This window comes from Emys orbicularis, chromosome 10 (assembly GCF_028017835.1).
Source record: "Emys orbicularis isolate rEmyOrb1 chromosome 10, rEmyOrb1.hap1, whole genome shotgun sequence".
Taxonomy (NCBI): Eukaryota; Metazoa; Chordata; order Testudines; family Emydidae; genus Emys; species Emys orbicularis.
In genome coordinates, this window is record NC_088692.1 from 20,036,837 (window position 1) to 20,055,341 (window position 18,505).

The 18,505-nt window shown below is 36.5% G+C and overlaps 1 protein-coding gene across 1 annotated transcript in view; it reads left to right on the forward strand.

Moving 5' to 3' along the window:
- MARF1 (meiosis regulator and mRNA stability factor 1) overlaps nt 1-18,505 on the forward strand; it is a 35,708-nt gene that overhangs the window by 1,065 nt on the left and 16,138 nt on the right. The window contains exons 2-13 of the mRNA XM_065411592.1: nt 1,313-1,517; nt 3,061-3,735; nt 4,856-5,030; nt 7,626-7,852; nt 11,054-11,171; nt 11,982-12,154; nt 12,873-13,307; nt 13,833-13,996; nt 14,085-14,246; nt 15,313-15,502; nt 16,342-16,520; nt 18,136-18,216. Coding sequence (XP_065267664.1) covers nt 1,371-1,517; nt 3,061-3,735; nt 4,856-5,030; nt 7,626-7,852; nt 11,054-11,171; nt 11,982-12,154; nt 12,873-13,307; nt 13,833-13,996; nt 14,085-14,246; nt 15,313-15,502; nt 16,342-16,520; nt 18,136-18,216 — 2,726 coding nt within the window. The 5' untranslated portion in view covers nt 1,313-1,370. The remainder of the gene's footprint in view (nt 1-1,312; nt 1,518-3,060; nt 3,736-4,855; nt 5,031-7,625; nt 7,853-11,053; nt 11,172-11,981; nt 12,155-12,872; nt 13,308-13,832; nt 13,997-14,084; nt 14,247-15,312; nt 15,503-16,341; nt 16,521-18,135; nt 18,217-18,505) is intronic.

The window sequence follows — 18,505 nt, forward strand, 5'->3', positions numbered from 1 at the left end:
TCATAAATGTAACTAAAGAGCAGAGGTAGCATGGTCTCTGTTGAATAGACTATATGGGTGGGAAGTCAGGAAGTCTGCATTTCTAATCATTAGCTCTTCTAGTAATTTGCTGTGGGGTCTTGGACAAGTTGTTTAGCTTCTTTGTGACTCTGTGAAGTCTTGGCTCTATGAGCTAAGATCAAGTGTAGGCTTACATACCTCAATGTGTGTTGAGGATTAGTAAAAGAGCTTTCATTAGGTAAAGGTCTGTATAAATCCTGAGTACTTAGATTGCATGGTTTGTATTCCTTCATTTTTTCATTACATTGCACTCACTCTTTGTGCTCTCCTGTTCGACTTTCTGTCATGAAACTCTAGCTCCTGGATTGCGGTTTAGGATGACATAACAATTAGAGCCCTGCAGCAGGACTCGGATGCCATAATAGTGGCAGCGGGTAAAATCTACTTTGTTGTGCGCAGAATTGGGTAGGCAAAAAAACCCAGACTGCACTAATTTGCAGGAAAACACTAAATCTCTCATCAGTTTGTCATAAATAGAATTTCAGCAGTGTAAAGCACTTTTTTTTTTTAAATAAAGGTTTTCATACTTAAATTTAAGTGAGGGATCAAAAGAGATTTGATGTCTATTATAACAGGAGTTAAAGTATATTTTTACGTGGTATAAGCAAGATTTGTTTTATTCTTTTAGTGGTAAAAATTGTTTCTGAATTCCATGTATATATAATTCTGTGTATATATAATGTGTACGTGTATTTGTATGTGTGTATATATACATGGAATTCAGAAACAATTTTTACCACAACGTATAATAACCAACCCTTTTTTCTTTTTGTTAAATAGCATGGGGAAATCTGTCTCTCTTGTGGGATTTGGGGGATCTAAGATTTTTTTGTGGGTGGGAGCCAGATAAAAATGCCAGAAACAATGCGGGAGTGGGTATTGTGGGACGGGAGTGGGATTAAAAAAATAGTCCTGCGCAGGGCTCTAATAGCCGTATCTGTTGTTCACAGAGTGTTGCTAGATATCTGTTGCTGAAGTGGTTTTGTGTATTTACAGAAGCCACCATGAATTTAAGCAACATTTCCATTCACTTACCAGTGCTTTGGGTTCCGATTTTAAGATACAGGCGTAAACTACAATAATAATTCATATTGTAGAAATAAATCTAATCTGTGTCCAACCAGTTTATTAAATTGAATGCAAACAGTGCAGATCTACTGACTTTTCAACTTTGCAGTTCATAATCAAGACAAAAGCATGGTTTTATTATGTTTTAAAGTATTAATATTGAAAATATGCACAACTTTAACAGGTGGGAAGAATGAAAGAAAGGAGGGATGAAAGAATGTTGAACTATTCTGTATGGCTATATGATGGAAGGAAACAGAACGGAGAATCTCTGCAGTAGATCATTTGGATGGGTTCAACGACAAGATAACGATGCTAAACCATGGCTCTGGAAATTCTCTAATTGCTTTTCTACCACTGAACAGACTTCGCCTTTCAGTGCAAAACCGGTAATTCTTTGCTATACTAAGAACATAACTGATACACAGGAACAGATGAGTACACCAAATTGTGCATATTATACAGTGGGGGGGAGGGAGCGGGGGTTTCTTCCCGACTTCCACAGGTTATCGACTTATGCCCTGAATCATAAAGATGGTCTTAAGTTTTTATATGTTAATTACTATAACTGCAAGATGTTGTTCTTAGAAATGTCTAAACCCCTAAAATAACATAAATTATCCAGCCACCACATAGATCTTCAATCTACCTGTCAGTAAAACACTGGGGCAATAGATGAGCCTGGTCCTGAACTTCCAACAAATTTGGTCTTTGTCAGACCAAGGTGGGAGAGTAAGTTGGAGGGTTGATGACACCTTATGGAAATGGCTGGGTTTTTTTTAATGCTTTCATTTGCAACAGAGGTGGTATCACACGAAGGGGGGCAGACTTGAGTATCCAGGTTACAAATCATCTAGGGCTCTGAGCGGGGGAGAAATGCCTCAAACTCCATTTAGATTTTAGAAACTAATCCTTTAAAAATATTACCAAGATATTTGCCTGAATAGTTGTAGTAGTGAATTCCACAGTATATGTTGCATGCAAGTGTATTCCCTTTTATCTATATTACATTGTTTGTCTTTTTTTTAATCTTGCTCTTGTATTATGGGAAACAGTAAATAGGAATACCCAACTGATCTTCTCGGAATCAATGGCTACTAATTTTGATAATCTCTTGTAGCGCTCCTCACATTATCTAGTCTTGGCTAAACTAAACATGTGATGTCAGCAGTTCTTACACCATGTGTTTCTGTTCTTTATAATGCATCTTGTTATAGTGGCTTGGGGTGCAGAACTACTGTTTATCCCCCAGCCTCCATAATGTTAAGTGTATCAAACGTCAGTCTTATTAATACCAGGGGCATTCAACATCTGTGTGTTGAAAATTGCTTTGTCTTCTATCTGTATGTTTGCGTTCATACTTTGTCTTCTATCTGTTTTTTGTTCTTTTTAAGGTATTCATGTTTCACCTCATGGCTACCAGTCTTCTTTAATAGCCTTTTCAGAGGGACTTGATCCAAAGCCTAAGTAAATTCTATATGTTCCTGTTATATTTATCCATTTTTTTTGTTACCTCTCCCGTCCAGTCAGCTAGAATTTACCGTTATAGAAGTGGTTGTATATCACTGTAACATTGCTTGCTTTGCAATTTCAGAATATCTGTAATAATTGTCTTAACTTTTTTCTCCACCTCCAACATAGTAGCTGACCTCAGCCACTGTTTTTTTTTATCTCCAAGATTTTGGGGAAATATCAAAACTATAGAACATTCATCCCATTGGTTTTGTGCATACAATTTATATATGAGTTTATGGATTTCAACATGTGCAGCTGGTGGAATGATGGTTCTCTTGATCGTTATAAGTTCCTAGCTTCTGTCACTGTCAGAAGTGTAACGTGTATGTGTATGTGTATGTATATTTTTTACTATAAACTACTAGCTCATACATGAGATATGCCCCTGAATGTAACTATGTGGCTTATTTTTTCCAGAAAGATTACATGGAGAACAAGAAAGCTGTTGTGGAATTGAAGGATGCTTCATCTCCTCTTCATGCTGGCTCTAAACTCTTTCCAGCAGTACCACTTCCTGATGTTCATTCTCTTCAGCAACAGCAAATACAGCTTTCACCTAGCCCCAAAGTAAGCTGCTGTGCTCATGGATCTGACTCCTCTTGTACTCATAAGATGCATTTTGGTGGTGGTGCTGGTGGTGGTAGCTTGATTCATCCTGGCACAATATTAGACTCTCAAAGCACTGGGACAATTACTTGTCAAGTAGGGTCAGGGTTTGCTTATCAGTCTGCATCTTCACTCAAGAATGCTCCAGCTAGAAGCAATTTGGCAGGCATTGCAAGTGACTTCCCCAGCATGTGCATAGAAAATAATGTATCTTCCTGTCAACATCTGCCATGTTGTGGAAAACTCCATTTCCAGTCCTGTCATGGTAATGTGCACAAACTGCATCAATTTCCAGCCCTTCAGAGCTGCACATCTTCTGGCTATTTTCCCTGTTCCGAATTTACAAGTGGGGCTACAGGGCACTTGGAGGAGCATATTACACAGTCGGAGCTAACATCACATGTATGCACCAACTCTTTGCACCTAAATGTGGCACCTTCGGTCTGTTTAAAGGGCTCTCACTACTGTAATGAATGTTTAAGCAAGGTTTGTACATTTCACATTTCTTCTTAAAGTGCTATATGTTGTAAGTGCTTAAATAATGAATGTTAACTGGGAGACAAAATAGGTCTGGTGGCCTACAACTTGAATTATCTAGTTGATGTTAATACATAGTTTAAGGGCCATGGTATCAGAAGCCTGCTCTTAATCTGAAGGTGGGAGATTCATGGACATAGCATTCAATTTCATGGGAAGATAAAGCAGGTTATCACACTATTTGAGTGTATCCCAGATTCTTTATTAATTGAACAGAATCTTTTCTAGTTCTGAAAGGAGCTGCTCACCTGTTCTGATAGCTCCAGATAAAACACTCCATTAGTAGTGATTCTGCGAAGGATTACGTGGCAGATAATCTGTATCCAGCATGGGCAACTGATCAAGATGGATCCATCTCATGAGTTGGGAAAGCTTTTTTGAGCATTAAGATCAGCCTTTCTAATCTATAATTTATTTTTACGCTTCAGTATCAATTTAGTACACTTAATTTAACTAAATTCAAATTTAAAATCAGTTTGAATTTCAACAAAAGATCAGAAGTGAAGTATAGTTAAGTTTATTCCACGTCTTGTAATGCCAGGCATCATTTAAAATGTAAATTGGGGTTTCAGGTTTGGTCTGGTTTTTAATGTAAAACTGTACATAGAAAATCACTTCACAGAACTAAACAATGAGGCCAAGATTTTAAAAAGTGAGTGATTTTGGATACCTCCATGTTTGTATGCTCAATTTGAGATTTTTTTAAAGGGGCCTGGGCATTTTGTTTTTTGGTGGTGGTTTTTTTTGCCAGAGGGTAGGTGTTTAGCACTTTCCGAAAAGGGTGCTTCTTTAATATGTTGAGAAGGGCACTCAAAATCACTAGTCACTTTTTGAAAGTTAGATCTGAATACATAAGGGAAGAAAAGTCTGTGAGATGAGCACAGTTCATTCAATGGGTTAATATTACTGTGGATTAGTTTCCAGATTAACATCTACACTCCCAGTCCATTGGAAGGTTGTTTTGTCATGACATGAAGAGTAAAAACTAATATAAAATGTTCTAGGTTAAATTAATGCATAATATTATACATTAAACTAATTGGTGTTTTGAAAAAAATTGCTCCAACAGCCAACCAGAAATAGCTTAATTGATGCTGCTAAAATCTGGCCAAATATTCCCCCTCCCAGTACGCAGACTGCACCCATATCTATCCCATTGTGTAATGGCTGCGGAACCAAAGGAACAGGAAAAGAGACAAGTTTATTACTGGCAAGTAGCCTGGGCAAATCACCACAAAAATATGGTAAGCCACATTTGTTTGATTTAATAGATGCACTCCTTAAAATACCATTGAAATTCAAAAGGTTATCTTAAAAACTGCATGTCTTTCTGAAGATATTTCTTATGAAAGAGACTAAATGGGAAAAAATAAATGTTTTTGTTCATTTGACACTTCTGTGTATTTACTGTTTCTACTGTATAGTTAGTTTTTCCATATTGTTTGTGTGGATCTTTTGCATAGCAGTATGAGGAAAGAAAACATTGTGGTGGTGTTTTTGTTGTTGTTGTTTTGTTTAAAGGAAACTTAATTGTGAAACATTGGAGCGTATTTAGATTAGGTGTAATACCAGAAACATACCTTAACCTACTTTTCCAAAATGGACTATGTACCAGGTTGATGATATCGCTTTAATACTTGAAATATTCGTATATTTTTGTAAAATTTTAATATTTGTGCTTCTGGTATAGTTACTATATGTTATAATGCAAATTTTTAAAAAGACTATTGACAATTGTATAAAATGATATATGTACAGTGGTATGCTAAATATGTTCTCCAGCTCAATTTGACAGTTTGCAATTTAGGTGGTATGACAAGTCTTATTCTGGTAATACTGTTGTCTTCCCTTATGGACTTGAGAGATTTAGGCCTGGCCTACACTGAAAATTAAAGTCAACATAGCTTCATTGTCCAGGGGTATGAAGGAGGAAAAAAAGAAGTCCCTGACTGATGTGGCTAAACGGGCCAAACCGCCAGTATAAATGCTATTTTGTCAACAGAAGAGTGCTTCCGTCAACATAGTTAGTTTTTTGTCATTCAGGGAAGTGGTGTTCCTATGCTGACAGAAAACCCCCTTCCATCGGTGTAGGCTGGGTCTCTGCTACAGGGTTATGCCAGCATAGCTACAGCAACATAGTTATGCCATTATAGTCTCTGTAGCTTGGATTTTCCCCCAGTCTTTTGGTTACTAATAGGAGTGCTGAGTGGCAAGCTGACAGTCCAGCTCTCAGTTCTTGTCTATTTTCTGCTCAGCTTGTGAGAAGCCGTGTCATTTCAGCTTGGGAAGCAAACAGCTGTAGCCATTTTAGGCTTTTTATTCAGTTTTATGTTTTTTCCAAGATATGATTTCTGACAAATCCGTGGAAGAATAACTCATCAGACATCATAACCAAAAGTCCACCAGAAAAGATGACGTTTGCATGTTATCTGGCACTTATTCTTTTTTGTCAGTTCTATGTTCACTTCTTTGGACATTCTAATCGCTGACCATCTGTACGGGGTCCCTTTAATTCATCATCCATTGTCTTTGGTTTCTGCTTATTGTAGGTTGGGGAGTGTATGTAAACATGATTAAGCTTTTCCTGTGGCCATTCTGTAAGAGCAGAAACTTATCTTTGTCCCTCCTACTCCATAATAGCAAATTCCAGGCCTCACATCTGTTCTTCAATTTAGTTTGTTTGCCTGTAGGAGAACCTTGTGTTTACTGTGTAGTTCCTTGGTTCTTGATAACCACTTATCCCAGAGTTAGCATTTCAATCCAGTTTTCTTTGTTTTGGATGCTTTCTCTGACACAGCATTTTAAATCATACAGTTTAAATATTTATTTTCCAGTACTAATTCAGTATTCATTATGAACTTTTAGCTGTGTAATGTTACTTCAGATACAATTAAACAATTTAGATGGTCTACATGGCTATTTTTAGCGCTGTAGCATGAGCCCAAGTTGTAGACCTGGGCTGAGACTTACTGCCATGGGTTTTTTGCTATGTAGACACACCCCAAACATCTATTTTTTTTTTTTTTTTTTTAAATGAAGAAGAATCCTTACACATCCGAGAACTACAACCTTGGAGGTGTTCGGATGTGATCAATTTCCTAGCTGTCAGAGTGGTAGCCGTGTTAGTCTGTATCAGCAAAAAGAACGAAGAGTACTTATGGCACCTTAGAGACTAACATTTATTTGGGCATAAGCTTTCGTGGGCTAAAACCTCCCTGGTCACTCAATTACAGACCTAAAAGTCGCAATTCTTCAACAAAAAAACTTCAAAAACAGACTCCAACGAGAAACTGCTGAATTGGAATTAATTCGCAAACTGGACACCATTAAATTAGGCTTGAATAAAGACTGGGACTGGATGGATCATTACATAAAGTAAACTATTCTAATTTTTCCTCCTACTGTTACTCACACCTTCTTGTCAACTGTTGGAAATGGGCCATCCTGATTATCACTACAAAAGTTTTTTTTTCTCCTGCTGATAATAGCCCACCTTAATTGATTAGTTATAGTTGGTATGGCAACACCCATTTTTTCATGTTCTCTGTGTATATATATCTTCCTACTGTATTTTCCACTGCATGCATCCGATGAAGTGGGTTTTACCCACAAAAGCTTATGCCCAAATAAATTTGTTAGTCTCTAAGGTGCCACAAGTACTCCTCATTCTTTTTCCTACCTATATTTCTTCATGATTGTCTTCCCAGGCCCGTCGTTCTTTAACATCTGAAACTTCCCATCTTTTATAGCTTTGTCCTTTTATGCTTATAACTAGCAAAGTATCATAGTCTCAGCATTTCCCAGTTTAACGTAAAGGCTGTTTTGTTAAATTTCTACAGGGTCTCCAGAAGTTGCAATAACAGGCCAGGTGCTGGAGAACTTGCCCCCCATTGGAGTCTTTTGGGATATTGAAAACTGCTCTGTTCCCACTGGCCGTTCAGCTATCGCAGTTGTACAACGAATTCGTGAAAAGTTTTTTAAAGGTCACAGGGAGGCCGAATTCATCTGTGTATGTGACATTAGTAAAGAAAATAAAGAAGTTATTCAGGAGCTGAACAACTGCCAGGTATGGAAATGTAATCTATTCGCTCAAAGCATTCCGTATAAAAAATAATGCAGATAATCTTTAATGAACAGAAGCAAGTCTTTTTTTTAAATTAAAAAAGTTTCACTGGAGAAGATAGAAGTTACGATTTTATGCGTGCATTAATTTTCTTAAGAAAAAATAGACATGACAGCTACCTCCCCAAAAAATTTTGTTTTTGTTTTTTTAAGATGCATTTCATTACCTGTGGAACTGTCTTCTCTAACTTTGTTTTTGGGAGAATCTTTGTTTCATTTGGTAATTTAAGAAACATTTCTAGCACAGTTCACAGAATTTGCAGCTAAATCACCAACTGAGATGACAGGTCAATTGATACTTGTCACTGATTGAACCTTTCCTAAATGGAGGGTGCACTGGGTGAAAGGGACATTGGAGCACAGTTAGTGTTGTTTGGGACTCCTTTACTCCACATTTCTACACTTTCAAACACTTTTTAAGAAGCTTTACCTTAAAATTACCTTGCATTCTAATCTCCTTGGTTTAGTTTTTTAAACATTAATACTTTTGTAAGTTTTTCTCTGAATTAATGATATGCCATCACCACCTTTACTACTTTGTAATGTTTGGGCATTCAAAAATTATCTGTATTTTGGCTGGCAACTAGCCTGCTTAGATTGGGTTAGGTGATGTGATAGGGAGTGCCAGACTTCTGTCATTGGGTTTTTAAAGTGGAGGGGAAGACCCTGCCAAATTCATGGCTGTGAAAAATGCATCATGGACCGTGAAATCTGGCTATAATGTTGAGGGGGGGGAAGGGTCACGGCATTGCCACCCTTACTTCTTTGATGCCTTCAGAGCTGGGCAGCTGGAGAGCGGCAGCTGCTGGCTGGGCACCCAGCTCTGAAGGTGGCAGCACTGCCAGCAGAAGTGAGGGTGGCATGGTATGGGGGCGGGGGGTTGTCGCTTTTACAGGGGCAAGGCTGGCCTTACGGGTGGGCAACCACCCAGGGTGACGTGATTGGGGGGACACCATGGACACTCCAGTGTCCGCATACACAGCCAGCCCAAGGCCCCTTTAGCCCTCAAGTGCTGGGCCCGGAGTGAGGGAAGGGCAGGGCTGGGGGCACCCCGGCCGGGGGCTCCTACCATGCCTTTCAACCCTCCCCACAACCTCCTTTTGGGTCGAGACCCCCACGGTTACAACATTGTGAAATTTCAGATTTAAATATCTGAAACTGAATTTAAGATTTTTTTTTTTTTTTTTTAAATCCTATAACCATGAAATTTACCAAAATTGACTGTGAATTTGATAGGGCCCTAATTATAATTAAACTACCCCTATATCTTTATTTATGATGGTACTGCTGGGCTCTGTTGTTTTTGTAGGTATAGTAATGGCTATAAAAAAAGAAAACTAGGCATATAAATCATGTCAGTTGTCATGTATGTCTTAAATCCATTTAGTCTAATCTCTGGGGGTTGACTGCATTCAAAATACAAATTTCAAAACAAAATGTAGTGTTTGGGCATATTCAAGTCCAAACTAGTACATGGCTGAATTGTTTCTTGATTTTAATTTATTAGTGTGTACTGAAATTCTGAAAATGACAAAGTAAGATTATACATGACAACTCTTTCAGAAAATTTACCCTTTTTGAAAGACTGATACAATGTTTAGAGAACAGTGTCTGAAGTACCACTGTTTCAAAATGGAAAAAATGAATTGTGTCTTTAAATAACAAAGATACAAAGAAAATAGAAGTGTTTCACTTTGAAGACCAGTGGTGTAAAAACTATTGGAGTAGTTTAGCTGTTGCCGAAGTCCAAGTGTAATTCAAAAGGTACCTTTATAGGTAAATTATCAAACATGGCAAACTTGCTTGGTTACCTTTTTTGAGAGATTTTAATACCCAGAAGAATCTAATTGATTTGTTCTTATTGGTAATCAGTGATTTGACTTATTTCCAAGGGTCAGTTCCCTTTATCAGTTACCAGTTTGTGTGAAATATTAACCCTTCAAGGCTTACCTTATGAATACTAAACAATCTTCAGTAGTAACTTCATTTACCTAACAAAAGTTTTGATCACTAATACAATATGCTGAAGTTTAAATATTTCACATTTCAGTTGCATTGTAGCATTCAGTTTCAGTAAATCTTATCCACTCATCTTGGAACATATTGAGCAGACCTTAAACCGACTAAATGTCTGTTTTCTTTTAATGCAAGTCCCTTATGTATGTTGTGTCGTGCTTCCCCTTTCTTTTTCCCCATTTCACAGGTAGACTTATGCTTTGTTAAAATGGTCAAAAATATGTAAGTGTTTTTTTTGTTTTGTTTTGTTTTTTATTGTATCTGTCTTTTGGTTTCTATGAGAACAGTAGTTCAGTTCTCTTTTTTGGATTATTGGCTCTATATATTCAGGAAGGCTGACACTTATCAATTGTTTTTGTGTTTACAAAAATGTGTATCCATCAATCCTTGTGACAAGTTGTTTTTGTTCACTGCAGTGCTGATAGTTTAGCAATTGGTGTATGTTTTCTCTTCAGATAAATAAGCTGAAAATCACAAAGCTGCATTGTTTATCAATAATTCCTGTGCATAATTATTTTACAGTTTTTAACTTCAGGTATTCCATGCAAGGTATAAAGTGTTTCCCTCTTCATACACACCCCTCTTACTGAATCTCAATAAAAATATAGGTGCAATACTGAACTGGGGTTTGTTCTGAATAAGCTAATTTATATATCAGTAGTAAAACAGTCTTGTTTGCTGTATTATAATTTCTTCAGTTATACATTTAAGTGCATGTACCTTCTTCCTTCTCTTTTAAGGACAAAGTTAGGTGCAGAATTAGATGCTCCAAGGTGAATTAGTTAGGTCTGCTTATTTCAACAGGAATCTGTCCTTAAAGAAAAAAAAAAAAAAGGCATTTCTTAACCACTCTGAAGTTCTTACAACTTCTCTAACTCTTTTTTTTTTTTTTTTCCCCCTCCCAGGAAACCTTTGTCCTAGTTCATATCTTTTGTATACTGTACACACTTATCATTATCTATACAACATGCATTAACTGCTTAAAATACATAGAACTCCGCAATTTTTTCAGTGGCTAATCCCTATTATGTGTTTTTAAAAAAATCTGTCAGATTTGTTACCGGTTAATACCAGTTACCAGTCTTCACATTCAGTTCTTTCCTTAAGGCATCTTCCTTTAATTCTGCAGGTGACTGTTGCACACATCAATGCTACAGCAAAGAATGCAGCTGATGACAAGCTCAGACAGAGTCTTAGGAGGTTTGCTGATACACACACTGCACCTGCTACTGTGGTCCTTGTATCAAGTAAGAATATTAATCACATTGCATAAAACCTCTCACTGTGTTCTTTCAAGGTTCTGGGGGACAGAATCCTGTTGAGAATTTCCAGTCAAACTTTCAGACATTACACTGAGTGTTCTTCCCCCAAGTTGTTTAGAATCCACACTATTTTAAGCAAAGGACTCAAGTGAGAATTCATGATGAGTTCCAGTAATAGGTAGAACAGTAATTTTAACTATGAGAAGATGAATATTACTGTTTAGTGCTGCTGTTAAACCAGGATGGAAACTTATTTGCCACATCACATTGACTATCATAGACTGCTCTTAATAATAATGGTGTCTGCTAGTAGGAGGCTTAAGTGCTAACTTCAGATAAGTTTTATTATATTGAGTACTCTATGTAAACTCTCTAAACTTTGAGCATAATGAATGCAGATATATTTAATGCCTCACTATTACAGAAGAATAATACAACATACACCCATAAATTTACAGTCACAATTATTTAATGAACTGTATGATATGTACTGCATTGGGTTTCACTTAAGGCTATAATATTCCATTTTAAGCAAAAAAAATGTGCTACAGAAACATACAGTACCAGTTTAACTCCTCCTGATTAAATTGTTAAATGTTACTATTGAAAAGAAAACCTTGATTCCTAAATTTCTTAAATACTAACTGCTGATTAAATATCTACCATGAATGTGTATAGCCGTTGCTATTCTTTCCCTGAAAGATTTTGTTGTTGATGCTGTTTTGGTGACAGAGAGAGCTTTTTAAAGTAGTCTTTTTAACCACTAATATTTGGGTGGGTGGGTCTCTGTTTCAGCTGATGTAAACTTTGCTTTGGAACTCAGTGACCTGAGACACCGGCATGGTTTCCAGATCATCTTGGTACATAAGAACCAAGCTTCTGAAGCACTCTTACATCATGCTCACGAGCTTATCAGGTTTGAAGAATTTATTTCAGACTTGCCACCAAGGCTACCATTGAAAATGCCAGTAAGTGATTTTTGTTGTTGCATACATTGTAGAAAATATAACGTGTATATTGACCTTTATTTCCCTGATTTTGGGAGAAGTAGGTGAATATCAGGACACTTCTCAGCAGAACTGCTATCTCTCACAAGGCTGTAACTTCTTGGAATTGGTCTTAATTTCAACTGAACACCTAAGCACTGATCCCTAATCATTAAATGACCAATATCTATTTTTATCAATGACTTATCTAAAGATTAAGATTTATTAAAATGAAATAATACAAGTAGCAATCCAGTTACAATCCTCATTGTTCACCTAATGAAATGTGCATTTTGTATAAAAGTTTACAGTGCTAAGAACAAGCACTGTTGGAATGCACTTGTATTTTAAGACAGTCTTTCTGTGCTTTGGTGATATAAACAAAAGATAAGAAATGTGCAGTAACAACTTATTTACTCTGTACTGTCTTGATTTTTCTACCTTGTGAATGTGAGGTCGTCATCTTAAGGAAAAGGCCCCTTTAAGGGAAGATTTCATATAAGTTAAAGAATCCCTTTAACATCAGCTAAGCTGACAACTTGGTTCACATCGTGGCTGGTATATTTGGTGTACGTGAAATAACCTAAAAAGTAGTATCTGATATTTTAGATCTTGGTATATTAAATATTGGTTTTACATGACCAAGTCCTTACATGACCTGCTTAACCAAATAAAATCTGTTTTGTTTTTTTCCCAACAGTCATGCCATACACTGTTATATGTTTACAACCTGCCAACAAACAGAGACAGCAAAAGTGTCAGCAACAGACTCAGGCGTTTGTCAGATAACTGTGGAGGAAAGGTGCTGAGCATTTCTGGCAGCAGTGCAATTCTCCGCTTTTCAAATCAAGAAAGTGCTGAACGTGCTCATAAGCGAATGGAAAATGAAGATGTGTTTGGCAACAGGATTATTGTGTCTTTTACCCCCAAAAACAAGGAACTCAATGAAACAAAAAATTCAAACTGTGTTGGAGCTGAAAAGGTGAAGTCTCCAAAAAAAGTGAACAAGAACCCAAAACTGTGCCTCCTCAGCAAAGATTCAAATGATCAGTCTTCCAATGCCAAAACCACTGCGGGAAAGGGATTGCAGACACATGGATCTGCTGCAAAACCCACAAATGTTAAAAGTTTACAGGTACCATCATTTTTCTCTGTCCTGCTGTGTTCTTCTCATGTTTCCAGATTTTCCCTATTCCCCATTTATCTTTACCTCCCTGTGCTAGCATGACTTTAATCAGTGGAGGAAGATGGGTGGTGCTTTTTCAAAAGGAGTATAGAGTTTCATTTTCTGCCTTCTCCTCACATCCATATCCAGGTCTGAGTGCTAACAACTTTTACTAACCAGGGGTCCAAGTCTGGTTCTTGTCCTCTATTATTTTTAAGGTATACTTTGAAAGAGAATGAGCTTTTGCTATTTTTGAAAAATTCAGTGTGCACAGAATTTAATAATACAAATTGCAGTGAAAATCTGTACCTCAATATACTGTTTACTATTCTTTCTATCGTATTTCTAAAAAAACATAACGCACCTGGCTGCTTCTACAAAGTTATGCCTTGAGTTTAATTTTACTTTACATTTAATAAAGATGGAAGATTTATGAAGAAAAGGAGTAATAACTTTTTAGTGGCTAATCTACCTTTGTGTTTTACTCATTTTAAGGAGCTGTGCCGCCTTGAATCAAAGACCATCAGAAAAATTGAAAACCAGCAAGACCAGTTAAGAGAGCAAACTCTTTCTCCACAAAACTCTAATGCAGCAAATCTCGTGTGCTTGGCAACCAAAAACACAGGAATAGGAGAATTGACCTATAAATGCAGTCAGAAGTATGTTAAGGAAAAAATAATGTTTTTAAAGTTAATCCATGTAGTAAAATTGAGCAACTCAATGATAATTTATTTATTTTTTAAATAGAAAAGACACCCCCACTTCTAGAAGCATTACCAACTCTCCTATAGAGAAAAAAGATAAAGATGCAGTTGTATTCCAGGTCAGCTACCCATCTGCTTTCAGTAAATTGACAGCATCACGACAGCTCAGTCCTCTGCTCATGTCTCAGAGCTGTTGGTCATCCCGGTAAGTATCTGTATGATGTAGCATCATCTCCTATCTGGGAGATGGAGTCTGGGGTTGGTGTTAGGCTATTTCTAATGTATAAGTAAATAGGTCCATATATCTGAATGTAGACTTGAGTACAACAGATATTTCCGTTTAACATTTACATGTTGTGGCATTGCTCAACCTTAGATAAGGATGCTAATCTGGTAATACTGTGGTAGCAGCTAACAGGACTCAATTTAAAAACAAGAGAGACTACCTTTTTAATTAAACTTATTTTGTGTCAGCTGTTCCCTGTAAATCCTTATCTCCTTGGTATGTGTGTGGCAGAGTTCACAGTATTTCAGAAGCATTCCATTTCTTAAACATTTGGGGCCTAGACTTGCAAAGATATTTAGGTGCCTAAAGATGCAGATAGGTACTTAGTGGGGTTTTGAAAATCCCCACACACACCTATATAATAATAATTAATGGAGATATCCCATCTCCTAGAACTGGAAGGGACCTTGAAAGGTCATTGAGTCCAGCCCCCTGCCTTCACTAGCAGGACCAAGTACTGATTTTGCCCCAGATCCCCAAGTGGCCCCCTCAAGGATTGAACTCACAACCCTGGGTTTAGCAGGCCAATGCTCAAACCACTGAGCTATCCCTCCCCCCCCTAAATATCTTTGAAACTCTGGTCCTTTGCTGCTTATAGATTGTTTGAACATGTATGACTCTCAACACACAGTAGAAAGTACATTTTGTGGACAAAAATTGTATCCAACCCCAAACCTTATGCTGTCCATGTTGATCAGTCTTGAGACAGATTTTAGTGTTTTTCCAGGATTGTCTTTTGAGATTTTAAAGGAAAAAAGCAAGTTTTCAGCTTCTGTATTTAGCCATGTAAACTAGATGCATATGTACCAAAACCAAAATGCATTGACACTCGCAAATTTATTTATTTAATCCATGCTTAGAGTTATTTTTTTATTTGCACTTTTAACACATATAGATATAGATATAGATATATATATAGAGAGAGAGAGAATTGTGTAATTGTCATATTTATTGAATAATACTAAAATGTCTTTATTTTAATTAGGAGTATGTCTCCAAACCTCTCAAACAGATCATCTCCACTTGCCTTCAATATTGTAAATCACACCAGTGGTACAGACTGTCTTGATCCTTTTGCAAATGGTGCAGATATTCAGATCAGCAACATAGACTACAGATTGTCCAGAAAGGACCTGCAGCAAATTCTGCAAGAAATCTTCTCTAGATATGGCAAGGTAAAGGATAAAATCCCTTTTGAGTTCTGTTTTCCCTTTCCACAAGCCTGTGTGCTCTACTTTTGAGGTACAGGGTACAGCTATCCGAAGAAGTGGGCTGTAGCCCACGAAAGCTTATGCTCAAATAAATTTTAGTCTCTAAGGTACCACAAGTACTCCTGTTCTTTTTGCGGATACAGACTAACATGGCTGCTACTCTGAAACCAGCTATCTAATGATACCTTAAAATATTGGCACTCAGAACTTGGTATTTCCTGTTACCATGCCATAATACATCTTACCTTAACGATTTCTTTTGTGTATAGTCCTATAGGTCTGTGCACTAAAGGCTTTGTATGTAAAACTCTAAATGGAGCTCATGTTTTTTCTTCGTTGGGAGAATAGAATTCTGAAAATGTACATCCAGGGTCACTGGAAGAGTTAAATTAATGCTTTGAGCTATCCCATGTGTTTGGATAGCTCAAAGCATTAATTTAAATTAAAAAAAATAATAATAAAAAAAAGCCAACCCTGAAAACTTCTGTTCCTCATGTCCGCTTCAAAATTTTAAAATGTGCAGTCTAAATATTGAGCTGATATTTTGAATCACTTTAAAAATGACTTGAAACAGAAGGTAGATGTTACTTCACTGTCAATTCTAGAAAATAAAACTCCAGGGAGAGGCCATTTTTGTGACCTTCCACTTAATAACAGCTTTAAAAGAAACTATGTATAGAGTTTATGGTAGTTACATAAAATAATCTGACACTTCTCTAGTCTACTTTTCTATATCTAAAGATGACAATTGACTCAGGTTAATCTTTTGTGATGAATTTGTATGTTCATTTTTTTTCTTTCAGGTAAAGAGTGTGGAGCTCAGTCCTCATACGGATTATCAGTTGAAGGCTATAATTCAAATGGAAAATCTACAAGAAGCAATCAGTGCTGTCAACAACCTTCACAGATATAAAATTGGCAGCAAAAGGATCCAGGTCTCCCTAGCTACAGGAGCTGCTAATAAATCTCTATCTCAGCTTAGGTAAAAAGCAGCCTAGACAATTGTTAGATTATGTCTGCTGGCTAAGGATTGTTCCTGTAGATGTCAAAGTAAAAATACTAAGTGAAAGAAAACTGGAAACAAAATAAGCAAAATATAGCTTGTGCCAGCTGATTAAAGTTCATTAGCAGATGTAACATTTAGATAAGATGAAAAAAGTCTCTTACTGTGTATTATGTGGGTCAACACTACCTAAATTTAAGCAATCTAGAAACTCCAAATAAAGTCTGAAGGTACCAGATCTTCATGTAGAAGCATCCTTCTCCTGGGATCACTTCCTTAGCTACACCTATATCACCCAAGTCATAGAGAAAAGTTAATTATGTTCACTTCTTAAAGTATATGGTATTCAGAAACTTTAGGATATGCTTATTCAGTTAGTTAAATCTCACTCATCCTTTTCAGTCATTTAACTTTTTTGACTATCAATAAACCTAGATTTTATACTTGTATACAACTCAGATTTATTGCAAAGAATAAAGATGCCAAAAACCTTCCCCTCCCACCCCCCGGAAAAGTTGTATGATGAGAGTCCTCCCTTCCACCCCATTTAATTGTGTGACTAAGTTCACATGTCTAAGAAACAAACACCTGAATATTTTTTGCTGTGCGTTTTTTGTGTTTTTGCTCTATGTAAGATACGGCCCTTCATTTTATTTATGGAAGATTATAGACCTAGAAGGTTGAGAGGATTCTAATTGAAGAAGTATACTTTCTCTTCTATCTTGCATTATATACTTTTTATGCTGAAAGAAACCACTGGAAGGAAAAATATTTATTTTGTCACACAAAAAAAGCTTGGGTTTAAGGAAAAATGGTGCTCATTATTCCTTGAAATTTTTGGGGAGAGGGTTGATTTTTCTAGCAAACTAGTTTTTATCACATATAGTTGACCATTTTATTAATTCTCATTATTGCATTGTCATACCCTTTGTTTCTTCCTGGCCAAGCCAGCTCTTAATACAGTTAAGATTTAATCCAAATTGATAACTTTTAATGATGTAGCCTTAGTATTACTTTCCATAGATATCTGGTGCTTACCTTACATGCAAGATTTTCAATAACTCCTTTAGAAAAGTCTCCTAGATAACAAAACTAGAGGGCAGGAGTCTAATACATGTGGTTATATCTTTCTCTGGAGTGCATTGACCTCCATGGCGTTGCCTGGATATAACAGAATTTGTCCCATGATCTCCTTATGCCTAATATCCAAAAGTATTATTCACAGATGTAATTTAAGTGCACCCTAATTCCTGCCTTTAAGTTGTGTTCCATCATTTTTAGCTGTCAAGAATGCCAGTGGGTTCTGCTCACTTAAATACTTTTCTTTATTTGAGATCATAGTAGACTGAAGAGTCCTAGTGTTCAATATTCATTTTTACATGTGAGGGGTTTAAACTAAAGGCATCCTCTCACTTATACCATTTTAATACTATTGACTACAGTAGAATTAAGTGATGTAATTTAGTAATGAAAGAATTCCCTATGTCTATAAGTGAAGTAACTGAATATTTGAATGCTACTAGAGATTACGTAGATAATTTAAATAGAAAAGTTTAAGATATTTATTTATAACACTTCAAAATTATATTTTCAGCTCAGAAACAATGTCCATTCTTCAGGATGCTCCTGCTTGTTGTCTGCCTATATTCAAGTTCACAGAAATATATGAAAAAAAGTAGGTTCTAAATTGCACTTGTTTTAAATTACTCTTTTCAGAAGCTCACAATTCTTGTCTTGTACAGTAAATTACAATGGAGGCATAAAATAACTTTTTGCTCCTTATCAACCTCTGCATACACAGTATATTGCACAAATATTTTTAACTGGGCTCCCATAACTAGTTTTTTAAAATCTCTTTAGTTTGGCTTCTTCCAGGATGGAAAGACTTGTGATTTAAATTAGCCTATTGGTTAATTTTGTGTAGCTTGTAATCTACTTTTGAATTATTTCTTACACTGTAGTTC